Genomic DNA, 26,981 nt, shown 5'->3' on the forward strand with positions numbered 1-26,981 from the left:
TTCAGCAAGTACAGCAGTAGAGTGCCAGTTTCTGTTTTCAACTCCTCACATAGTAAAACCTGTTCTGTTAGCAGGCATTGTATGAAATGCCCCAGCACATGTGCTAGACACCAAAGAAAAGACAGACGTCTAAGACAAGGGTCCTGGTTTCAATAAACTTAAGTCTGCATAGGTGAGGGAACATTTCTAGAGCAGATACAAGTGGGTGAAAACGAGCATTGTGTGCGGGTGGTGTTAAGACTTTAACTAGATCAGTTAGACCAAGAGGGGTGTCATTAAAAAAAAAGGCATTTCCAGAGCACACCGAGAGGCACATACACAGTCTGTGTGTGCAGAAGGAAGAAACAGTTTGGTGAAGCAGAAGGCAGTGAACTTGGTTTTACGCTTGCTTGTGGAGTTTGAAATGACTGGAGGTGGAGTGGCTACGCTCAGGAAGCAGCAGAAAGCCCAGGGCTGGAGCTCTGGGGCGGGGAGGAGGGGCTGGCTCTACTCACCCAGCCTCAGGCAGCAGATCACAGGCCTGGAAATCGCACCATAATGAGAGGCCACGCTGAGGGAGCCACTGCCTGCTTGCAAGGATGCCCACGGTTTGGGGACAAGCAGATGCAGTGGGGCTCCTTCCAGATTCCCGCCTCACTTTTGCCTCTGATTTCTGTGGTGATCTGTACTGCTATACATACCCACACCGTCCGCCATTCTTCATCCTTCAAAGGCCTGCTCAACTCTTCTTGTTCCAGAAGACCACAGTGGTCAGGGATGACCTCTGTGAGCCCGAGTGAGTTGCGGGAGGAGAAGAATGCAGGCGAGAGGGGACACACAAATGTGTATAAAGCCCAGGTTAGAGTCCTCTACTGTGATACCAGTCTTCACAGAACCTTTTCTCAAATCCTTGAGGTCGACAGTTTTTATTTTCCATACGTATTGTATTACGTTGATCAAAAGTGTGGTTTTTGGTTAATTTGAGACATAATGAGTTTTATTTGAATGCTGAAACTTATCAGTACTTCGAAACAAACAAATGTTCTACCCTTTGGAGGAGAAGAATTTGCTGAAACTTAGAAAGATTTAATGTGTTATTTATCTGATGAATAACATTTGCTCGGTTAACTGTTATTACCAGACTGAATTTTCTTCTGGAAAGCAGTAACGAATTTTATTTGAGAGAGAGACGCAGACAGACAGGCACTGAGACCAGTTAGGAAGATATTTTCAGAGTGAAACATTTTCTGTTTTCCAATTTGTTTTTTGTTCAAGCTTTCGTAAAGAAAACATTTATTTACCTTCCCTCTATGACATGCTATTTAAATTTTACACATGAAATGAGCATATGTAAACACAAGCTAGTCATAATAGATACCCACTCTGAATCTGTTCCATTGGGTGTTTAATAAAAAAATCCTGACTAAAGCATATTTAGTCATAAAAATGGGCAGTGGTAAAGCCAGTAGAAATGGTATGGTATGAATTGTATCTTAATTTTTTTTTAATGTTATAACATTTTAAACATTTAAAGTTTTTCTGGTTGCTTATTGCAAATTTGAAGGCAGTTCTGTATTATTATATATTCATTCGTAGGCATTTGTGCTCCCGGGTGACCAGACTAGGAATACACAAATACTGTGAATTTTAACAAAGACAGGCTTTTATTTTAAATTGTACAAAATAAAATCGCCTAGGTGCTTTCTGGATGTCACATGTGGAACACAGAACCATGCTTTCCTGGTTCTTGGTTTTGAAATTGTTTGCACTTCAGATGATAAAATGCACTGTTTTGTTTTGTTTTTTAACTGAAGTACAGTTGATTTACAGTGTAGTGCCAATCTCTGCCCTGCAACAAAGTGACTCAGTTACACACATATAGACATTCTTTTTTATATTCTTTTCCATTATGATTTATCACAGGATATTGAATACAGTTCCCTGTAAATGCACTGGTTTTTGAAAGGAAAATTTTAAACAGATTTTAAAGATAAATGATAACCCAGAATTAAGGCATGGTTCTGCAGAAGTTGATTTAAACCAGTGAGTGTTGAATGAGTTGACTTTCATTGCCATGCATATGGTGGCCATGCAGTGCAGGAGCACAGCGGATGCATGGCAGTGGTAGAGATTGTGCACGGGACATGTAAAACCTTCACGGGCAGCTCTGTGAGCATGTAACTGTTTTCATCCTGTTCTAGAGTGACTAATGGACATATGTTCCTCATGGTAGCTGACCTTTTCATTTTTGTGGGTTTTGTGTCAACCCTTTCTTACATTTCTGAATTGAAGTGAGCCACTCCTCAGCTAGATTGTTTTCTGGGGAGAACAACTAGGGGTAGAGGCCAGGCCTCCCCAAACGCCATCCTGAGCTTTGAAGTCCCCACAGTCCTGACCTGCGCCTGTCCTCAGTTCTGCACTTCTAGGAACCAGGACTAATCTATAAACCAGACCACTCATTTATGAATTCATACCTGCCAAAATGTCCGTGGTTGCTGAGCAGGCCTCTCCCTTCTGGCATCTGGGTAACTGTTGCAGTGGTGAACCTAGAGACCTGTCAAAGGTGAGGAGAGTTTCAAGAGAGATTTCATTTTAGGACTGTCTCTGTCCCTTATAGTGAAAGATCGAAGATCTTTCTAGTAATCTCTTATTTGACTTCTCCAGACAGGGCCCGAATCTAGGTTTTCTTCTTCAGTGCTTCACACTCACAACTATCCCCTTCTCTGATTCTGATGGTAATTACATGTAATGGAGCATAAGTCACATTTTGATTCTGGTCTGGATGTTGTAGTCTTTTCCTGATTATAGTTTTTATAAAGTTCTTAAGGGGAATGCATTTACTGGTTCTTGGTTTATTTCCCCTCACAGCCAGTCTTATCCTTATTTTATTAAATTTTCTAAATTTTTTATCCTGGGAGCAGCCCTCTTTTCTTTCTCTCTCCCTATTGTATTTGGATGCTCCCTGTGAGGATATGGAAGCAAAGAGGGTAGTGATGCTTGGGGACTTCTCGTAATTTCTTTAAACAGACCACTCAAACAGTGAAGGACTGGTTTCCCAGGATTATATTCATCCTTGTATCCCCAGAAACTTGGCACATGGGGGACAGAAGAATAATTGTTTCCTGTTACAGGTTTTGCATGGTGTGTCCTTTTTGAAGTCTTCTTAAATGTTGTTGCTCTTTTCCCCACAGTTGCTTTCTGGCTCCTCACTGGGCTTTCCAGATGTTTTCCCGCTGCTCTAAGCTGACACTGTCTAGCTTTTACCCTCTCCTACTCTTCCTTAGCCGTTTTATCTAACTCCGGGTCACATTACTGCCTTCACTGGGGTGCTGGTATCTGATTCAGTTGGACTCTTTGCCTCAACTTTCACCATCATCTTAGGCAATTTTAAAGATCTGGTAGACGACCCATGCTTTCCCTGCCTTCATAGTTCCTTCGTCTTCTCATCTCCAGAGTTTTCTCTCTCCTCCTCCTCGCCACCCTAATTTTAGACTGTTGGCATTCTCTGAACACAACACATTGTGATGTTTTATACCTCTGTCTTTGTAGTAACTCTCATCTTGCCTGATGTCCCTCTTCCTATGGCATGTTTTATGATCTTTACTGTTGCATTTATCACACTAGTTTTATTCCTTTCTTTCCTATTAGACTGTGAGCTCCTTCAGCATCTCGATGGTTCTGAAACCTAACACCGCCTGGCACCTATTATAGATGGTTTTTTTTGATAGAAGTGCAGGTGTATTGTTGTTCTTTCCTTCAGTTTGTTTCATTCTTCCACTGAACAAACGCTATTGAACACGTACTGTGTTTCAGGCACATGTATTGGTGCTGAGAATACAGTGGTGATTCAGATGAAAACAGTCCCTGCTCTCACTGAATCTAGTGTATATGGTTAGGGGATACACAACAGTGGATAGGAAATTCAGTATAGTCCACTGCATGCTCCATCTGTGATCAACAAAATGCCAGAAGCTTTGTAGTTTTTTCTTGTGCTTTCTTCACATAGCTGTTTGGAGATGTTAAATGTGAAAATGTGTCTGTCTTCTTGAAAACAAAATATAGTACTAAGTGTACAGGATTTAAACTGATTAAAGGAGACTGAAAGTTAACCATCATTTCTCTGATTTTAACTTGCTGAAAACAGGGACAGAAAAAAAGGATTGTTATCACAGTTGTTTATCTACCATACTTCCAGTTTTGATGCCTTTTTAAGTCTAGAATTTTCCCTTTTACTCTAAAGAGCTACTTACAAAATTGGAATCATTACATGCACTATTGCTTAAATCGGTATTATTAAAAGCGACTTTAAGCATGTATAAGATCAATGTTTTTGATGATACTCCAGTTCACAACTGTCAGCTTTCCTTTTTCACCTGTGCTTTCAGGAAAGTGCCTTCTAGACTAACATCTTTCTTAAACTGGACATGTTTTAGGCTAATTGTTATATATCCCAAAGGGGGAGTTGATCTTCCCAACCAAAATACCAGTGTGTGCCATATACCAGGTCTATTTCCACATGACTGTTCACAAGACAAGTATGAAAAATAGAATTAAAACTCGCACCTGGCCTGGAGCAGGCTGGGTTCTTTTTCTGGAAAACCATTTATTCCTTCATTTAGAAATGAAGTTTTCCAAGAAATTGGTACCCAACTTACAGCCAAAACACAATTCCGTGCTTAATTTTGTTGGCAGGAATCTTTACTGAAGAGAACTTAAAATTTTCTGTACCACTTTCTTAAAAGTACTTAATTATTGTTTTTCTTTTAATGGACTGACATCATTGGAAAAGCTGAGAGAGCCAAATTTTAATTGTGAAGGATGGGACAGTACCCTAACTTTATTTACTCATTAGTAATAATTATTGTTATATTGTGGGATTTCCCAAAGCATGTTCCTCAGAATGTTAATAGGTGACCTCAAAATGATTGAGGGTCAGATAAGTGTGAGATACTGAGTTAGATGAGATTAAACAGGTTCATCTACTTTTAAGATTTCTCAGGCTTTAAATACTCTGCACCACTGCTTCTCAACCTTGAAGGTATATACAAAACACTGGTGGTCTTATTCACATGAAGATTGTTTCAGTAGGTGTGGAGTAGGGCCTGAAATTCTGCATTTCTTATAAGCTCTAAGGTGCTGCCAGTGTAGCTGCCCCACAGATCTCACATTAAATAACAAAGGTTTTTTGGAATCTTCAAGAGGAAGCATGCTCTGAGGTATTTCCCACACTTACTAACCATAGGAACATTGTTTTTGACATATTAGAAGTAGTCCATGGAGCATATTTTGAGAATTTTAAATTTTAAATTGAATCTTTCAAATTACAAATGAATTTGTAATTTAAATAGAAGTCTAATGCAATGCTTCTGAGACGTCTGATACAGAACTTGTGGGTTATTTTCAGCTAGACATCCTAGTGTAATTCCCAAGACACTGAGAAATATTTAGCTAGTCCATGTAAAAAGAAAAATCACTTATCATGAACTAAATAGGCAGACTCTGCATAAGATAACAGGTTGTTACTAGACTGTATACTTTTTTTTTAACAGACCTTGTAAATGTTATTAAATGCCCAAGTCCTTAATTAAACAATTTTACTTTGTTTTTATTGCCTCTAGTAATTGATTTATAAATTACCATTTTTCTAAATCCCCATATGTGCTGTGCTAGTGGTTTTATTAGTCTTTAATCTTTAACACTAGCATTTGATATGAAAAACTAATGATAAAAATAAATCTTTTATTTAAACAGCTTGAGATTTGATATGGCTTGCCATACCCTTAATTGCATATGGTATAAAACAAGAGTCTAGGGAGGTTTTTGAGAAATCTGTTGAACCTAGAGCAAATTTTTACATATAAAAGCTTAATAAAATTAATTAATACATTATAGGTGGACTTGTTTCCCCACCTGGGTCCTGCTGCTGCACCTGGTATAGTGTGTCTTCATTTATACATACCTACTGAAACCCTGCTTTCAGCACCTGCTTCCTGTATTTGAGCTCTTAGTGTCCCATTTATCTCGAGATGTGTATTTTATTATAGATCTTTATTTACCTTGTCTTTCCTTTTAGACTGTAAATTGGCTTGGAGATCAGGGTCTTATTCATCTTTATATTTTCAGTTACACCTAGTTTATAGTGTGGTACATAGTAAGTGGTAGATCAATAATGCATTAAATAAACTATATCGTTAGAAGGTAATTCAGCATGTAAAGTTTAATTTTTTAATCTTATAACATTTAAAAAGAATGTAAGTTAATTTTTTTCCCTTTATCCTCATTTTTTGTCTTCATGGTTGTATCAGTTAGTTTTACTTATTCATCATATAACAAGTCATCTGAAATCTCAGTGACTCAAACAACGATTTTTAAATTTCTCACAATTCTAGGTTAATTAGGAGGTTCTGCTGATCTTGCCTGGGTTCACTCAGGTGGCTACAGACAGCTGGTGACTTGATCAGGGCAGGACTTTCTCACATGGCCTGTTTTACATATTCCAAGGTCTTAGCTGTTATGGCTGGGATCCCTGGGTCTGTGTCTCCATAGCATCTCTTTTGTTTCGTTTTAACACCTTTATTGGAGTATAATTGCTTTACAATGTTGTGATAGTGTCTGCTGTATAACAGAGTGAATCAGCTATATATATACATATATCCCCATATCCCCTCCCTCTTGCCTCTCCCTCCTACCCTCCCTACCCCACCCCTCTAGGTGGTCACAAAGTACAGAGCTGATCTCCCTGTGCTGTGCAGCTGCTTCCCACTAGCTAGCTATTTTACATTTGGTAGTGTATACATGTCAGTGCTACTCTTTACCTTCGTCCCAGCTAACCCCTCCCCCTCCCCAGGTCCTCATGTCCATTCTCTAGGTCTGTGTCTTTATTCCTGTCCTTCCTCTAGGTTCATTGGAACCATTTTTTAAATTCTTTTTTTAGATTCCATATATATATGTTACCATACGGTATTTGTTTTTCTCTTTCTGACTTACATGACTCTGTATGACAGACTCTAGGTCCATCCACCTCACTACAAATAACTCAGTTTCATTTCCTCTTATGCCAAGTAGTATTCCATTGTATATATGTGCCACATCTTCTTTATCCATTCATCTCTCGATGGACACTTAGGTTGTTTCTATGTCCTGGCTATTGTAAATAGTGCTGCAATGAACATTGTGGTACATGTCTCATTCTGAATTACGGTATTCTCAGGGTATATGCCCAGTAGTGGGGTTGCTAGGTTGTATGTTAGTTCTATTTTTAGTTTTTTAAGGAACCTCCATACTGTTCTCCATAGTGGCTGTACCAATTTACATTCCCACCAACAGTGCAAGAGGGTTCCCTTTTCTCCACACCCTCTCCAGCATTTATTGTTTATAGATGTTTTGATGATGGCCATCTGACCAGTGTGAGGTGATACCTCATTGTATTTTTGATTTTCATTTCTCTAATGATTAGTGATGTTGAGCATCCTTTCATGTGTTTGTTGGCAACCAGTCTGTCTTCTTTGGAGAAATGTCTGTTTAGGACTTCAGCCCAGTTTTTGATTGGATTGTTTGTTTTTTTGATATTGAGCTGCATGAGCTGCTTGTATATTTTGGAGATTAATCCTTTCTCAGTTGCTTCATTTACAAATATCTTCTGCCATTCTGAGGGTTGTCTTTTCGTCTGGTTTATGGTTTCCTTTGCTGTGCAAAAGTTTTTAAATTTCATTAGGTCCCATTTGTTTATTTTTGTTTTTATTTCCGTCTAAGAGGTGGGTCAAAAAGGATTTTGCTGTGATTTACGTCATAGAGTATTCTGCCTGTGTTTTCCTCTAAGAGTTTTATAGTGTCTGGCCTTACATTTAGGTCTTTAATCCATTTTGAGTTTATTTTTGTGTATGGTGTTAGGAGGTGTTCTAATTTCATTCTTTTACATGTAGCTGTCCAGTTTTCCCGACACCACTTATTGAGCAGGCTGTATTTTCTCCATTGTATATTCTTGCCTCCTTTACCAAAGATAAGGTGACCATATGTGCTTGGGTTTATCTCTGGGCACTCTATCCTGTTTCACTGATCTGTATTTCTGTTTTTGTGCCAGTACCATACTGTCTTGATTACTGTAGCTTTCTAGTATGGTCTGAAGTCAGGGAGTCTGATTCTTCCAGCTCCGCTTTTGCTTCTCTAGATTGCTTTGGCTATTAGGGGTCTTTTGTGTTTCCATACAAATTGTAAAATTTTTTGTTCCAGTTCTGTGAAAAATGCCATTGGTAGTTTGATAGGGATTGCACTGAATCTGTAGATTGCTTTGGTTAGTATAGTCATTTTCACAATATTGATTCTTCCAATCCAAGAACATGGTATATCTCTCCATCTGTTTGTGTTATCTTTGATTTTTTTCATCAGTGTCTTATAGTTTTCTGAGTACAGGTCTTTTACCTCCTTCGGTAGGTTTATTCCTAGGTATTCTATTCTTTTTGTTGCAATGGTGAATGGGATTGTTTCCTTAATTTCTCTTTCTGATCTTTCATTGTTAGTGTATAGGAATGCAAGAGATTTCTGTGCATTAATTTTGTATCCTGCAAGTTTACTACATTCATTGATTAGCTCTAGTAGTTTTCTGGTAACATCTTTAGGATTCTCTCTGTATATTATCATGTCATCTGCAAATAGTGACAGTTTTACTTCTTTTCCAATTTGGATTCCTTTTATTTCGTTTTCTTCTCTGATTGCTGTGGCTAAAAATTCCAAAATTATGTTGAATAATAGCAGTGAGAGTGGGCAAGCTTGTCTTGTTCCTGATTTTAGAGGAAATGGTTTCCGTTTTTCACCATTGAGGATGATGTTGGCTGTGAGTTTGTCATATATGACCTTTATTATGTTGAGGTAAGTTTCCTCTACGCCTACTTTCTGGAGGGTTTTTATCATAAATGGGTGTTGAATTTTGTTGAAAGCTTTCTCTGCATCTGTTGAGATTATCATATGGTTTTTATCCTTCAGTTTCTTAATATGGTGTATCACATTGATTTGTGTATATTGAAGAATCCTTGCATTCCGGGGATAAGCCCCACTTGATCATGGTGCATGATCTTTTTAATGTGCTTTTGGATTCTGTTTGCTAGTATTTTGCTGAGGATTTTTGTATCTGTGTTCATCAGTGATACCGGCCTGTAGTTTTCTTTTTTGTGTGTGACATCTTTGTCTGGTTTTGGTATCATGGTGATGGTGGCCTCTAGAATGATTTTGGGAGTGTTCCTCCCTCTGCTATATTTTGGAAGAGTTTGAGAAGGATAGGTGTTAGCTCGTCTCTAAATATCTGATAGCATTCGCCTGTGAAGCCATCTGGTCTTGGGCTTTTGTTTGTTGGAAGATTTTTAATCATAGTTTCAATTTCAGTGCTTGTGATTGGTCTGTTTATATTTTCTATTTCTTCCTGGTTCAGTCTCAGAAGGTTGTGCTCTTCTAAGAATTTGTCCATTTCTTCCAGGTTGTCCATTTTATTGGCATTTTGTTGCTTGTAGTAATCTCTCATGATCCTTTGTATTTCTGCAGTATCAGTTATTACTTCTCCTTTTTCATTTCCAATTCTATTGATTTGAGTCTCCTCCCTTTTTTTCTTGATGTGTCTGGCTAATGGTTTATCAATTTTGTTTATCTTCTCAAAGAACCAGCTTTTAGTTTTATTGATCTTTGCTAGTGTTTCCTTCATTTCTTTTTCATTTATTTCTGATCTGATCTTTATGATTTCTTTCATTCTGCTAACTTTAGGGTTTTTGTTCTTCTTTCTCTAATTGCTTTAGGTGTAAGGTTAAGTTGTTTATTTGAGATTTATCTTGTTTCTTGAGGTAGGATTGTATTGCTATAAACTTCCTTCTTAGAACTGCTTTTGCTGCATCCCATAGGTTTTAGGTCTTCATGTTTTCATTGGCATTTGTTTTCAGGTATTTTTTTATTTCCTCTTTGATTTCTTCAGTGATCTCTTGGTTATTTAGTAGCATGTTGTTTAGTGACCATATGTTTGTATTTTTTACAGTTTTTTTTCCTGTAGTTGATATGGAGTCTTATAGGGCTCTGGTCAGAAAAGATACTTGATTCAATATCAATTTTCTTAAGTTTACTGAGGCTTGATTTGTCACCCAAGATATGTTCTATCCTGAAGAATGTTCCGTGAGCACTTGAGAAGTGTTGTTTTTGGATGGACTGTCCTATAAATATCAATAAAGTCTATCTGGTCCTGTGTGTCTTTTAAAGCTTGTGTTTCCTTATTTATGTTCATTTTGGATGATCTGTCCATTGGTGAAAGTGGGATGTTAAGGTCCCCCATTATTATTGTGTTACTGTCGATTTCCCTTTTTATGGCTGTTAGCATTTGCCTTATGTATTGAGGTGCTCCTATGTTGATTGCATAAATATTTACAATTGTTATATCTTCTTCTTGGATTGATCCCTTGATCATTATGTAGTGTCCTTTTTCGTCTCTTGTAATAGTCTTTATTTTAAAGTCTATTTTGTCTGATATGAGTATTGCTACTCCAGCTTTCTTTTGATTTCCATTTGCATGCAGTATCTTTTTTCCATTCCCTCACTTTCAGTCTGTATGTGTCCCTAGATATGAAGTGGGTCTCTTGTAGACAGCATCTATACAGGTCTTGTTTTTGTATCCATTCAGCCAGTCTGTGTCTTTTGGTGGGAGCACTTAATCCATTTACATTTAAGGTAATTATCAGTATGTATGTTCCTATTACTATTTTCTTAATTGTTTTGGCTTTGTTATTGTAGGTCTTTTCCTTCTCTTGTGTTTCCTGCCTGGAGAAGTTCCTTTAACATGTGTTGTAAAGCTGGTTTGGTGGTGCTGAATTCTCTTAGCTTTTGCATGTCTGTAAAGGTTTTAATTTCTCCACTGAATCTGAATGAGATCCTTGCTGGGTAGAGTAATCTTGGTTTATGTTTTTCCCTTTCATCACTTTAAATATGTCCTGCCACTCTCTTCTGACTTGTAGAGTTTCTGCTGAAGGATCAGCTGTTATCCTTATGGGGATTCCCTTGTATTTTATTTGTTGCTTTTCCCTTGCTGCTTTTAATATTTTTTCTTTGTATTTAATTTTTGATTAATATGTGTCTTGACGTGTTTCTCCTTGGGTTTATCTTGTATGGGACTCTCTGCTTTTCCTGGACTTGATTGACTATTTCCTTTCCCATATTAGGGAAGTTTTCAACTATAATCTCTTCAAATATTTTCTCAGACCCTTTCTTTTCTTCTTGTGGGATCCCTGTAATTTGAATGTTGATGCGTTTAATGTTGTCCCAGAGGTCTCTGAGACTGTCCTCAATTCTTTTCATTGTTTTTTCTTTATTCGGCTCTGTAGCAGTTATTTCCACATTTTGTCTTCCAGGTCACTTATCCGTTCTTCTCCCTCAGTTATTTTGCTATTGAATCCTTCTAGAGTTTTTGTTTGTTTGTTTGTTTGTTTGCCTTACACGGGCCTCTCACTGTTGTGGCCTCTCCCATTGTGGAGCACAGGCTCCGGACATGCAGGCTCAGTGGCCATGGCTCATGGGCCCAGCCGCTCTGCAGCATGTGGGATCTTCCCGGACCGGGGCACGAACCCATGTCCCCTGCATCAGCAGGCAGACTCTCAACCACTGTGCTACCAGGGAAGCCCTTCTAGAGTATTTTTAATTTCATTTATTGTGTTGTTCATCATTGTTTGTTTGCTCTTTAGTTTCTAGGTCCTTGTTCAACGTTTCTTGTATTTTCTCCATTCTGTTTCCAAGATTTTGGATCATCTTTACTGTCATTACTCTTAATTCTTTTTCAGGTAGACTGCCTATTTCCTCTTCATTTGTTTGGTCTGGTGCGTTTTTACCTTGCTCCTTTATCTGCTGTGTGTTTCTCTGTCTTCTCATTTTGCTTAACTTACTGTGTTTGGGATCTTCTTTTCGCAGGCTGCAGGTTGATAGTTCCTGTTATTTTTGGTTATCGTTATTATTTTCTGCCCCCAGTGGGTGAGGTTGGTTCAGTGGCTTGTGTAGTCTTCCTGTTAGAGGGGACTGGTGCCTGTGTTCTGGTGGGTCAGGCTGTATCTTGTCCTTCTGGTGGGCAGGGCTGCGTCCGGTGGTGTGTTGTGGAGTGTCTGTGAACTTAGTATGACTTAGGCAGCCTCTCTCCTAATGGGTGGAGTTCTGTTCCTGTCTTGCTAGTTGTTTGGCATGAGGCATCCAGCACTGGACCTTGCTGGCCATTGGGTGGAGCTGGGTCTTAGTGTTGAGATGAACATCTCTGGGAGAGCTCTTTCTAATTGATATTATTTGGAGCCAGGAAGTTTCTGGTGGTCCAGTGTCCTGGACTTGGCCCTCCCACATCAGTGGCTCAGGCCCGACACCTGGCTGGAGCACCAAGACCCTGCCAGCCACCCAGCTCAGAAGAAAAGGAAGAAAGAAAAAAAAAATGGTAAAAGCAAACCTATGCAGGCAAAATCACACAAAAAGGCATACACATACACATTCACAAAAAGAAAAAGGAGAAAGAATATATATATATATATTTAAAAACAAAATTGGAAGAGAGCAACCAAACCAATAAACAAATCCACCAATGATAATAAACACTAAATACTAAACTAAGATAAACTTATAAACCAGAAACAAATTAGATGCGGAAAGCAAGCTCCAAGTCTACAGTTGCTCCCAAAGTCCACTGCTTCAATTTTGGGAACATTCGTTGTCTATTTAGGTATCCTTCAGATGCAGCATTTATCAAGTTGATTGTGGCGTTTTAATCTGCTGCTCCTGAGGCTGCACGGAGAAATTTTCCTTTCTCTTCTTTGTTCGCACAGCTCCTAGAGTTCAGCTTTGGTTTTTGCCCCGCCTCTGCACGTAGGCAGCCCTCAGGAGTCTGTTCCCTGCCCAGATAGGAGGGGCTTAAAGCAACAGCTGATTAGGGCTCTCTTGCTCACTCAGGCTGGGGAGAGGGAGGGTACGGTAGTCATAATTGGAATGCAGGGTGAGCCTTAGGCAGCAGAGGCCAGCATGACGTTGCAACAGCCTGAGGCACGCCGTGTGTTCTCCTGGGGAAGTTGTCCCTGGATCATGGGACCCTGGCAGTGGCGTGATGCACCGGCTCCCAGGGGTGTATGGATAGTGACCTGCGCTTGCACACAGGATTCTTGTTGACAACGGCTGCAGCATTAGTGGTTCATGCCCGTCTCTGGGGTCCGAGCTGATAGCCGCAGCTCGCGCCCCTCTGGAGCTTGTATAAGCGGTGCTCTGCCTTCTGTGGGCACACTGGGAAGGAATCCCCTTTCCTTGCGCACCCTGAAACAAAGGTCTCTTGCTTCTTCGGCAGCTCCAGGCTTTTTCCCGGACTCCCTCCCAGCTAGCTGTGGCTCACTATCCCCCTTCAGGCTGTGTTCACACAGCCAACCCCAGTCCTCTCCCTGGGATCTGACCTCCAAAAGCCCGAGCCTCAGCTCCCAGCCCCCGCCCACCCCGGCGGGTAAGCAGACAAGCGTCTCAGGCTGGTGAGTGCTGGTTGGCACTGATCCCCTGTGCAGGAATGTCTCCGCTTTGCCCTCCGCACCCCTGTTGCTGCGCTCTCCTCCGTGGCTCTGAAGCTTCCCTCCCGCCCACCCCCGTCTCCACCAGTGAAGGGGCTTCCTAGTATGTGGAAACCTTTCCTCCTTCACAGCTCCCTCCCAGAGGTGTGGGTCCTGTCCCTATTCTTTTGTCTCTGTTTTTTCTTTTTTTCTTTTGCCCTACCCAGGTACGTGGGGATTTTCTTGCTTTTTGGGGAGTCTCAGGTCTTCTGCCAGCATTCAGTAGGTGTTCTGTAGGAGTTGTTCCCCATGTAGATGTTACTTTTGATGTATTTATGGGGCGGAAGGTGATCTCCACGTCTTACTCCTTTGCCATCTTGAAGGTCTCCCGTAGCATCTTTTAATCCCGAGCTCTTTCATGGCATAGTGATCTCAAGGTTCCCAAAGAAGCTGCAAATCCTTTTCAAGGTTTAGCCTCAGATGTTGTACAGAATCACTTGGGCCGCATTCTGAGTCATCAGAGGCCATCCCCACGTTCAAGGGGCGGGCAGTGGGCTCTGCCTGTTCCTGAGAGGAGCAGCAAAGGGACAGTCCTCTGGAGTTCCTCTGTTTGCCCTTCATCCCAGTAATTTAAATAAGAACATTAGTACAGTTTTAGGCGGTTTTTTTGGTTTAATTTAGTAATTAATTAATTTATTTTGGCTGCATTGGATCTTTTTTGCTGCGTGTGGGCTTTCTCTAATTGCGGCAAGCAGGGGCTACTCTTCGTTGCGGTGCATGGGCTTCTCATTGTGGTGGCTTCTCTTGTTGCGGAGTGCGGGCTTCAGTAGTTGTGGCTCACAGGCTCTAGAGCACAGGCTCAGTAGTTGTGGTGCACAGGATTAGTTGCTCCATGACATGTGGAATCTTCCCGGATCAGGGCTCGAAGCCGTGTTGCTTGCATTGGCAGGGGGATTCTTAACCACTCTGCCATCAGGGAAGTCCCAGTTTTACTTTCTTCAGCTCCCCACACCTCTCCTGCTGATATCTTGGGGAGTTTCTTTAGACTTAATCTTCAATTTCCTGACTTATCTGCTTAACGCTTGTTTCTTGTGTACTAACCCTTCCCTGATCATATTTATTATTTGGTTGCAGAACTTCCTTTAAAGAATATTGAAGCCACATTTTCTTGGGTCCTGGTATGTCCTAAAATGCCTTTCTTTTCTTTATATTTGAATAATAATTTTTGGTCAGTACTTAGAAGTTATTACTGTATCCACTGTAGTTGATAAGAGGTCTGATACCAAACTGATTCTCATTCCTTTGTAAGCAGTTTATTTTTCCTCCATGGTAACATTTACAGTCTTGTCCTTATCCTTGGAATGTAGAAGTTTCAATGCATTTGTTCTAGATGTAGTCTGTTTCATTCATTTTATTCACTTATTGGCCCATTAAATATTAGTTTTCACCTCTGAGAAATTTTCCTTTCTTACTTCTTTTAGTATTTATTCTCCTTTTTTCTCTCTTCCTAGTACTCTTGGTAAATAAACGTAACTTATGCATCTAGTCTCTAGTCTTCAAACTGTTCTTTTATCTTTTTCATCTCTTTCTTTCTCTCTCTGTCTCTTTTTTTTTGGGTGGGGGGATGGGGAGTGGGGCGCTCAGATAGAATTATTTACATCACTCTTATGAAATCCTCTTTTCACATAAATTCATTTTGCCGTTCATTTCATGGGTTGAGATTTTTGCTTTTATCCTGTGTCTTCTTTTCAAGGTCTCTGGCTGCTTCTCTCTCACATGCACAGTACAGTTTTCAGTTTTAACACCAAGGGTGTTAGTCCACCTATTCCACTTTACGTTTTCTGTTTAGGGAATCTGCCTCTTCTGGGTATCAGTGCTGACTGAGGCCCTGCTCTGTCTGGATCCCTCCTTCTTTGCCTGTGGCAACTGCTAGAGCATGTCCAGGGCAGGGGCCAACTGACCATCTAGTGTCATTGTCTCTCTCCCTTTGATCATCTGATCGTGGCCAGGCCTAAGAGCCTCAAGTTCTGGGATCCACTGACTCTGAGCTCCCTCACCAACTGCTCCAGCCTCTCAAGCAGGCTTTTTTTCTTTCGCGTTTTGGTTTCTTATGGTTATTTTGCCATAGGTCTGCAGCCATTATTTTTCTAGTATGTTGGCACACCAATGGCATTTTTTGAATCTCTAGACTGGCTAATTTTCTTATCTTAAAAAAGAGAAAATGAGTTTTCTGTTATTTCATGGCGTCGTGAGTTGGAAAAGAGCGGAAGTGTATGGTCATCGGAAATGTATGGTCTCCATCCAGTCATCCCCCCTCAGAGTTAATTATGTTCTTATCCTATTGGTTATCCCCATCCTGTCTCTTTTACACTCTTTTAACATGCCAGACATCTATATGCTACAAAAGATCCCAAATCCTAAAAAAACTGAACCCGTATTATTTTCCAAAAAGATTTCCTCTTTTGCTCCCCATAAGAAATGATTTTTGGAAAGGTTGAAAATACCAGAGTGCAGTCTGTGTTTATGCCACATAGAATTTTTAGTTTTTATTAACAGTTTTCAGGATTTACCTGTCATGACAGGGACCATGTCAGCACTCCAGCTGACTCCAAGGGGCACCACTCACACCGCACACAATGTGAGAGGCCGCCTCAAGGTGTGAGCCGTGCTATTATTAACCATGTGTTTCATTTTCAGAAAGTACTGTTGAATAGTGTACAGGGTTGAGGGCATTCTATTTTGTAATGTGAGCCCCCTTTTATTGAAATGAATTCCAGACATTTATGAACCATGAAATTATATTTAGTGTAGCTTTATAACCAGAAGTAATTCAGTTCTCTTAAAAATGGATAATCTTTAGTATATAAGCTATTAAACACTATTGTATTCTGTTTGTAAATACGCTAAATTATTCTGTTTATAAATTATATCTAATAAGAATTTATCATATGCTCGTTCCACTATATTAATATTTTTTCTTTTTCACAAAAAACTGGGAGAGTGAATAAAATATATATATATATATAATTATAAAAATTCAAAAGATACACATCCGTTAATTACTGCCCATGCCAGGCCAGCACCCCAAAAGTTCTTCATGCATCCTTGTGAGATCACAGCCTCTTCTTTACCCAAAGAGGTAACCATTCCTCTGACTTTGGTGATAACCATTTCCTTGGTACCAATGCATGCATCCCTAATAAACATAGTTTTATCTTGCCTATTTTTTAAACTTTACATAAGCAGAATTCTACGGTTTGTTTCTTTTGTGACTTGCTTCTTTTATTCAACATTATGCTTGTGAGAGTCACTCTTGTTACACAGCTGTCGTTCATTTGTTTTATTGCTATAGGTGAAATACATTGCATGAGTATACCACAATGTATTTATTCATTCCACTGTTAATTGTCATTTGGGTTATTTGCAATTCATGGCTTTCACGAAGAGTGCTGCCATGACCATACTTATATGTCTCTCCAGGTGTTTGTGTGCAAAAGTATCTCTATATAATCAAGAATGGAATTATTGGGCTGTGTAATATATGTTATCAGCAGCTCAACTAGATAAATGCCAAAATGCGTTCCAAGGTTATGGTTCCCATTTACACACTCATCAGTAGCCTGTGATTTTTACCATTGTTCCACATCTTTGCCAAAATTTGATATTGATAAAATGTATTGCCCTTTTGGTGGTTTTGTATTGATATCTCATTGTAGTATGAATTTGCGTTTTTCTAATTACTAAAGAGTTTGAGCAACTCACTATTGGCCATCTAGATTTTCTCTTTTCTGAAACACCTATTCATCCCTTTTGCTTATTTTTGTGTGAGGTTGTCGTGCATTGATCTTTTGATTGTAATAATAAATCCATAAGTCAAAATAATTAACCACTATATCTAATCCATTCTCTCGAATTACTCTGCTGTTTGGCATATAGCTCCCTTCTAAATAAATTCTTGCCAGGAAATTGAAATTTTTTGGATGAACTGTTTGATTAGAAGTTCAGTATGTAACTATCTCTAGGCTTCCTAAACAGTTGCAGATTTTTGTAATGCTTCTTATTTCCAAGATATTTTTAAACTATAACTGTGAAAAGTATCTAGTATTCCTTTTAGAATTCTAGAATAGACTCCATATGGTACTGAGGTGTTTTACTTTTGAGGCATATTCCTAATTCCCAGTACTTCATTCTTTTCTTCTGTAATATCTGTTCCAGTTTCATTATAAGTAAAGCAAAGAAACTTATCTTTGCTACATATGATAAAAATTTTTTAAATTTTTACTCATAATATTTTGTTTATCTAATGCTTATTTAACAAACTTTTATTCTATATTATTAATATATTGCTTTGAATCAAATTTAAATATTTGTGCTTATTTTCTGTCCTTTATTAGTCTTAATTTGTTCTTAGACATCTTTATTTTGTCCTACCAATTTTGAAATGGTTGTTATCAATCATCATAACATTTTCTGAGCGTTCAAAATGAAGTCATGAGATGTGTGTTATACTCCAGATTACTAATGCAAAAGAGTAGGAAAAAAATACATAGTCTAATTTATTTCACTGGATAAGACAAAATAAAGTATACTTATACTTTGACCAAAAATTATCTATAAGGAGAGTAAAATGAGTAAATAGAGGAAAATCCAGTATCTAGTTGATCTTCTATCTCAGAAATTTAGTGAAGATGATTTTGTGGATTAGTGTTATCTGTGGTAAAAGGGATTGTAGTTATTGAGTCTTAGGTTATACCTATATATTACATCCACAGCCTGCAAAGAAAGCCTTAGATAATCACACTAGAATGTATGTGGCCTGCATCCTTGAGCAGAAAAATTTCTTGTTAATTTGTAAGAGTTCACTGTAAGACACACACACAATATTATGCTAACAGTTTCACACAAAAGCTTATTTTTGTTCAATAAATGTAGCAGTGAAAACACATAACTGTTCATAGTTAGCTTTCCAAAAAGGGTTTCACAAGGTTAAAAAGAATGCCGTCCAATAGAATGATAAAAATAGAGACCTGAGCAAAGAGGAAATTTAGTAATGAAAGGCTGGGATAAAATGGGAACACAGTTGTAAGAGTTGGTTGCAGACTCCTCTGAGCTTTTTGTGTAGCTGAACAGAAACAGTCAGCACCAAGATTTCCAGTGCCCATCATTCCCTCAGGAAAACACAGTGTCCTGGCCTTCAGGTGCCTTTTTACACAGAGGTGTGTTATGGTAGACGACATTCTGAAAACCCCTGAGGAGCATTCACATCAATTCAAAATGTAGATGTTGTCATATCCTAGTGTCAGCCTCAAGATTCAGAGAACTTTGTTTCCTGATTCTAACACACACCCAGTGAAGGATGCCTTCTGTACCATCCCTGCTACTTGATCATCTGAACTGTGATTAAAGACCTCTTGTGATGGGGAATTGTACCACCTTTGGGGTTATCAGTTTTTGAAATTATGGACATTTGACTCTTCACTCCAAAAGGAAGGACCTCATGAGCTTGCCCTCATGGCTCCAATCTTTAGTTTTATAATATAATATTAATATATAAATATAATAAAATATAACTATTAGCCAAATTTGCTTCAGAGTATAAAGACAGTAGTAATTTAGGTTAATAGAAGTTTGTTACAACACCATTAGTTTTTGGTCTGTCTTTTGGGACCAAAAAGTCTAAACCTGAAAAGTCTAACTTTACTTCTACTTGGCAGTCCTGAAGAGGTTTATAGACCTTTTGCCTGTCTGCGTGGTCCTTCTCTTCTTCAGGTCACACTTCCTCTTACTGTTTCATGAGCTGTTCCTCCTGTGTTCTCGGCTAAGCTTTGAGCTCATTGTCCTTGTTCTTGCTCCTGAAATCCCTTCCTCATCTTTTCATCCTCTCGAATGGATACACTTGTGTTCATTCCTGTTAATGTGCCACCCATAACTGGACATGTCCCAAGGCACCTGAGGAAAAGGTGTACACTCACTTGTCCCCTTCTTCCTATCACTTTTAAATGCTGATATCAATACAGCATAGCATCACCTTGGCTTTGCAGCAGCCTTGTTTCACTCATGGTTCACTCATTCTGCTCTTGAGTCTGAAGTGCCTAAATCTTCTCCCCTGTGTGCTGCTGAGCTGAACTAAATACAAAACCCTACGTTTATCCCTGGTGTTTTTATCTCATTAGAGGCAGCTCATCACTGCAGTGTAGCAGTGGTTTTTTTGTATTTGAATTTCATCATCTGGTAAATACAGTATTCTTACTCACTGAAGAATTTGAACATGCCTTGTATATTATTATTTACATTATGACCAAAGTTTTTGGTTAGGGCTGGGCCAAGATCAGAGCTCTCTGGCATTACATTAGAAACCTCTGTAGGTTGATATATTTTGTTCAGCTATTTACAGATTGTCAGAGTCAGCAGTTGACCTTGTGCCAGCCCCATTTCTCTGCTGATTATACCATAGGGGACTTCTAACACCATACATGCCTCACCAGAGTCTAGACACACTGCATTTCCACGGTTACAGTGCCAAAGAGAAATTAAACCAGCTTAACATGACTTTTCTTTGGCGTGCCCCTTTTTGGTTCTCACAAATCATCTCTTGGATAAAATCCTTGTAAGAATCTCACCCACGATCTATGTCTAGCTCTCTAGTTTGTAACGTGAAGAGAGTCTACTTTCTTCTTTCCAAAAACAGCAATGGCATTTTCCTGCTTCCAGTTTTCTGGCACCTCTTCCATTCTCTGTGATTCTCCAAAAAGCCAAAATGGTTCAGCAACTTATTTGTAAGTTTTCTCAGGTCCCTAAAATGTAATTGCCCAACTCGGGCAAATTGAGACCATTGAGGGAAGCACAAGGCCTAATTTCTCACCTTCTCTTTGCTATATAAGTACCTATTGCTTTTTTTTTTTTTCTTTGCTAATGGAGAGAGGTAATAATATTCTGTGACTTTAGTCTTAGCTTGATTCCTTCAACTCCTCAAACTGTTATGAGAACTACAAGTAAGTGAACAGAATACTTCAGTAGGTGTATAGCTTGTCAGTATTATGGCATCCCTCCTCTGTCCCATGCTGGTAATGGTATTTGGGGACTGTTCCAGAGAAGAGGTGTAGAGAAGTGTCTCGTCCTGAGTTATGCCTGGGTACCCTGGTCATCATTCTGTATCCCATAGGTGTGATTGCCTGCAATGTCTCCTAGTCTTTGAGGAATCTGAGAATAAAAACATCATACCTACCTATGAAAGTCTCCTCTTTTGCTGAATAGTAGTTTCTTGTACAAATTTATAACCTCTTCACCACCTCTTCCTATCAACTTCAGCATTGTTATTCCATCACTTGTGTCTTGCTATACTTTGCCTTGATCTGATTCATATTTTGCTGCCTCAGCTAGATGATGAGCCACTAATGGTCAGTGACCTTGCTTTATACCTGTATTCCCTTATCACCCTGCATATTACATGGGCAAAGTGGTATTCAGAAAATGCTCATCTGTTGTCATAGATCTGGACAGTCATCAAAAAATAAATAGTATGAAATTAAGTATGGTATACTCACAGTGATGTAATATAATTACAAAAATATAATTCAGTATCTTTCTTTAAACAGTAAGGATCCTCCTATTTTTAGTAGAGAATAATTACTTCCCCAGTGATGTTTCTGTTTCTCTCTTTTTCAAACTCTCTTTGTTCACTGAAATTTTGCTTCTCTTTTTCTTTCACATTGGTTATTTCATGGTATTATACTCTTGATATTTTAAATTTTTGTTTCTTGGCATTATTTGTTTCACTGTTGCATAGTAACATTTTTGTTCTTTGCAACCACCTGCTTATTTTAAGGTGTGTAGTTTTTCAATGGCATAGAGTGCTTTCATATCTTTACTAGCCTTAAATGCAAAGCTAAGATCTTTGTGGGGCATTTTTTTCTTCATAGACCTTAAATCTTGTACATAATGAGCACTGGTTGAATACAGTTATTTTATCCAGTTGATGATATTTTAAGTGTACTATTTTATATCTCAACACAACATACATACTCAAAAATAAAGATTGCCATAAAAATCATTCCATGGTGTTGTATGAAGAATTGGTAAGCCATTTTTTTTTTTTTTTTTAAGCAATAGTAAGCCATTTTTGTAAGTGAGAAAAGGGTGGCTCATGTTCAAGGCACTTAGGTTTTGATCCTGGAGCCACTTACTCCAAGTCTGAAGGGTCCTCCTCTCACTTGTCCTTGAGGAGGCTCTCCTCCTTGCAGATGAGGCTGCACCCCAGCCTTGGGCCCCACAGAAATGGATGATAAAGAATTTACCTGCTAGACAGTAGTTAAGAATCTGCCTGCAATGTAGGGGACACAGGTTTGATCCCTGGTCTGGGAAGATCCCACATGCCGCAGAGCAACTAAGCCCGTGCGCCACAACTGCTGAGCCTGTGCTCTAGAGCCCACGTGCCACAACTACTGAGCCCATATGCCACAACTACTGAAGCCCGCGCGCCTGGAGCCTGTGCTCTGCAACAAGAGAAGACACCGCAATGAGAAGCCCACGCACTGCAATGAAGAGTATCCCGCGCTCGCCGCAACTAGAGAAAGCCCGTGTGCAGCAACAAAGACCCAACACAGCCAAAAGCAAATTTAAAAAAAAAAAAAAAAAAAAAAAAGAATTTACCTGCTAGAGCTGGCATGAGAACTCCTCATGGAGAATCCCATTGGGGGAAAATGCTCCAACTCATCAGACCCATTGTCTATTTCTAATATTGTAGGAATAAAGCAACCACTGGTGGCAACCTGGAACCTAACCCCGTCTTCACTAATGTGGAAGTCAGGAGAGTAAAGAATGAGATGGAGGCTCAGGTGATATGTTCATCTTCCCCTGTCTTATAGATTATGAGTTTGGAAATAAACAGCAAGCTGATACTGACATTTGAGGGAATGGGGGAAAAGTCCCCAGATCATCCTACAGAAATGAACATTGTGGAAGTTTTTTTTGTTTGTTGTTTTTTTTTTTTTGCTGTACGCGGGCCTCTCACTGTTGTGGCCTCTCCCGTTGCGGAGCACAGGCTCCGGACGCGCAGGCCCAGCGGCCATGGCTTACGGGCCCAGCCGCTCCGCGGCATATGGGATCTTCCCGGACCGGGGCACGAACCCGTGTCCCCTGCATCGGCAGGCGGACTCTCAACCACTGCGCCACCAGGGAAGCCCTACATTGTGGAAGTTGATAAGAAATCAAAATACAACAGTAGAGTCATTTTTAGGAGAAAGCTAAAAGAAGAATGTCAGAAACAGCATTGATGGTCTCAAATGTCCCTATACAAGTACACAGGGTAATGCATTGAACAAATAAGGTCTCATGAGCATCATAGCACTTGGTCAGATTTGCCTAATGACTGTCATGAGACATGGAAGAAACAGTCAGTCCTTCATTCATGTATTCAATTATTTGGAAAACATTGAGTATCTATTTTTTTTTTTTTTTTTTTTGCGGTATGCGGGCCTCTCACTGTTGTGGCCTCTCCCGTTGCGGAGTACAGGCTCTGGATGCGCAGGCTCAGCGGCCATGGCTCACGGGCCCTGCCGCTCCGCGGCATATGGGATCCTCCCGGACCGGGGCACGAACCCGTATCCCCTGCATCGGCAGGCGGACTCTCAACCACTGCGCCACCAGGGAGGCCCGAGTATCTATTATTATATGCCAGGCACTAGGCTAGTCTCATGGTATGGTAGACTCTACTCTTGAGGAAACAGGCAGAGAGACTGACAGGTAAACAAGTTATTAAAATATTTACAACATTTTAGGTTACACCTTTTCCACATCTTTTGCAAATTTATACAAAGTCCACATCAGATCAATAAGTTTCCTGGCAAACATACCACTCTCAGTATGTGTTTATCTTAGGAGAGGCACCTCATCTCCTGCCAAGAACCCATTCTTTCGTCACAAGCTATGGTCCTGAAAAATAAAATCTCTTTCAACACCAGCTCCATAGCCATTGTCATCTTTGCATAATCATATTCCTCTAAGGAAACCAAGCTAGCTATAATACTCCACCAATGTTATCTTTATTGCTGGTTATTAATGCCTTGTATTTCTTTTAAATACAGCAGAATTTTGCTTATTTTCAAGCCTTTCATAAGTTTTAACCCCTTTTTCTTCTGTTGAATAAACCTCTTCTGTAATCATAAAGCATTTGCACGTTCGTAGGTGTCTTCCTGTGCGTACACTTCTCTGAAAACTGACCCGTATAGCAATCTAGAGTGTTATTATTTTGTTCGTGATAAGAAAATCATATTTACTTAATGGTTAACTGTTTAGAAAATTCAGTGATTTTATAGCATCTAACAGCCTTAGTGTCCTCAGTATACTTTGGAGTCCTCTTCCCTAACCCTTTTCACATCATTTTTTACTATGATGTTGTTTAAGTGTTTTCTCAGTGTTTATTATTATTATCATTCTTATTCTGTTGTTATTTTTTAGTATTTGGTAGTACTAGCTATACCTTGGCCCTAGATGTTGCCTTTTAGAAATCACATAGCCGTATGGTGTTGTGATCATGGTGTGTAGAATCTGTAGTAGTTCCTAGGAACCATCTGCAAACGCTCAGCCCCTGCCTGTTCCTGCCCAGGAGCGGAGGAGAAAGTGTTAACCCTTTGCCTGCTTGATTGCAGGAGGAATGCCAGCTCCTGAGCAGGCCTCATTGGTGGAGGAGGGGCAACCACAGACCCGCCAGGAAGCTGCCCCCACTGGCCCAGGCATGGAACCCGAGACCACAGCCACCACTATTCTAGCTTCCGTGAAGGAGCAGGTACATCCTCTGATTTTAGACTTTGCAATAAATTATTTCTTCAATGCCTTTAAAAATTAATCTTTGGATGTGTTTTCAATTTGTCTAACGTCCTTGACGCCTTCACGTTTTCTAATTATAAGGTGTTTACATCCCTGAATACATTGGGATGACTGGCAGGTAGAGCCGCTCCAGGTGCCAGTCAGAATCGGAACATGCAGGATACTTGTGCGTCTGCAAGTAAGGACAATATCGGTGGTCATCGGTGTCTCTTGTCTCGCTCACCTTGCAGAGTGTGTGCATGCACGCCAAGCTTCATAAAGCGTGTTTCACATCACTGACTTTTCTGTCAGGACTCTGGCAACTTGAGGCCTGTGATATCCTTAGATCTGTTGAACGTTTTAACATAGATATTACATAGGGTTGTCTCGGTGATTTTTGGATAAAAGGCTCTCTATTTGTTGTGTTTGTCTGAATCAGAGTATACTCATTTTGTGAGCTAATGTTCTAAAACTTGTCACACTGTGCCAGTTTGCTTAAATGTCCTGTTTATGTTGATTTTTTTAAAGGCACTTAATATTATTTATCCTTCAAACCCAAGTAACCTTCTAAATTAGATTTTTATCTGGCGGGCTTAGAGAAATTGGGATTACTGGTTTTAATTGTTTAAGATTTAAAAGCTTAATAAGGTGAGGGTAAATGTAAAGCTCCAGGGAGACTTTTCTGCCCCCTCCCTCAAAAAACAAACAAGCAGACAAAAAGTATATGCCCTCCATGAGGGTTATTTTGTTGGAGATAATCTAATAGTAAAATCCTCTTTTTAAATCTAATGATTAAGTGACTGGTCTTTTTTTCTCAAGAGATACAAGCTAGATGTTGAATATAGGCTGGAATTATTTTTTGAAAAATCAGTATCAGCAGCTCAAATGACTAATGATGACAAAGAATGAAGGCGTGTTGAAAACTTCATTATTTTACTGTTTGCTGTAACTTAAAGCTGAGTATGTGTATGAAAGATTGCTCTAGAACTAGGAGATGTGTCTGCCATTAGAGCTGTACTTTCAAGAAAAAAATGATTTCACAACTTACCTAGTAGCAAGATGTCAAAATATTTTTTCATTCCTCACAGAAATTTGAAGTTTTTAAACATTTCACAAACTAGGGATTTGAGAAGACACAAGAAAATTAGAGTCAGTACTGTTTCTGTTTTCCACTAAACTGTAGATTATCTAAGCTTCTGTCACCTTTAGGGAAGAAAAAAGGACTCTTTCTTCATAGTTGTTGAGATTTGACCCAAGGAGCTATAAAATGAAAAGGCTCTGATTTATTTGCGGCTCTTAGCTTATACTGCGTTTTGGTGAAACATGACGGTAAATTTATCAGAATGCCCAGAACTGACCTAAAACCAGAAACTGTGTTCAGTAGGCATAGCAACAGGAACTTTTGTGTTTGTACCTTGAAACCAGATAACCCTGCATGTTGAAGAAAATTGGAAACCTATCATGATTTTTGCCCTGTAATTCCTTGACGGCCTCAGATGACTTCAAAATTTTATCTTTTGGCAAAGAATAGTATTCTGAATGGATGTTTTGTGGGAGAAAGCAAAAGGGGTTCTGGTTTCTCGAGGTAACCAAAAAAAAATACAGATATTTGTTAGAATTATCGTATGTCTCCCACTTTATTTAGTTAGTGGGAAGAGATACTCTTCTATTCTTGTTCTAAGAATTTGAATCCATTAATATACATTTACAGTTTTCATTCTTAATTTCTTTTAAGATTGTCAGTGTTCATTACTCAGTGCTTTAATCATTCAACCCAAGACACCATATCTATCTCTTGTTCCAAGATGCTTGCCTGATTTTAAATAGCTAACTCTAGTTCCCATAGGATTTTTGTGGCACCAGGCAAGATACTCTAATTTCTCCATAGTAAAAATTTCTTAGACTTTCCTGAAATATGTCACTCGTTTTTTCTGTCAAATGAGACAGAGCACAGAAAAGTTAACTAGGAATAAGAAAGTTAATTACTATTTACCTTATATATTTGATTTTAAAATACTAGTCAGAATATCAGCTCTTAGTTGCATTAGACTCAAATGGAATAGTTAATTATAGATTATGTCCTTGGTCATGTTTTGTATCTAAAGAGCAATATTCTTGGGTGGGATGTATAATTATAGGAGAAAAAGAAAAGGGTGCCTCATTTTCATAGCCATGACGTGATAGGATCAGCTCCTCTGATCTCAAAGAACAGACCTTGTTTGGTGGCAACCATCTCTCAGGAAGGATGTTTCGTTCGGGTACAGAGACCCCTTTAGTGCAAGGGGGGAAGTGGCTGGGTTCCCATCATGGCTCTACTACTTATTGTGTGATCTTGGGAAAATTATTAACCTCTCTGTGCCTCAGTTTCTCATCTATAAAATGAGGATAATAATAGTTATTGAAAACATTAAATTAACCTGTGTAAAATTTTTATACTGCCTGGCACTTAGTAAATGCTCATAGTAAAGGCTAATATTATTATCATCATCTCTGCATAAGAAGAAAATGCCCTCCTTAAGAGAAGCTGGTGGTTTTACTTTTAAATATGTATCTATAGGGATTGGGTGACACTTCTTTCAGGACACTGATATGAAGACAAAAACTTTCTGAATATTGAGCCATGTTTATGTTGTGACAGTATTTACTTCTGCATGACATTAAACTTTCCAAACTTCACCATACTGG

General features: G+C 39.2%; 1 protein-coding gene across 13 annotated transcripts in view; it reads left to right on the forward strand.

Annotated features, from left to right (window-relative positions):
* Positions 1-26,981, forward strand: part of PKP4 (plakophilin 4) — a 249,075-nt gene that overhangs the window by 59,006 nt on the left and 163,088 nt on the right. For 11 of the 13 annotated variants that reach the window (XM_082630307.1, XM_082630309.1, XM_082630310.1 and 8 more), the window contains one exon: positions 24,140-24,276. The exons of 1 other annotated variant lie outside the window; for it this stretch is intronic. In XM_082630307.1, the coding sequence (XP_082486433.1) occupies positions 24,145-24,276 (132 nt within the window). In that variant the 5' untranslated portion in view covers positions 24,140-24,144. Of the gene's footprint in view, positions 1-24,139; positions 24,277-26,981 lie in introns of those variants that run through there. One more of the 13 variants, XM_082630304.1, reaches the window with a different exon arrangement.

The sequence above is a fragment of the Mesoplodon mirus genome (genome assembly GCF_964341445.2).
Source record: "Mesoplodon mirus genome assembly, chromosome: 8".
Lineage (NCBI taxonomy): Eukaryota > Metazoa > Chordata > Mammalia > Artiodactyla > Ziphiidae > Mesoplodon > Mesoplodon mirus.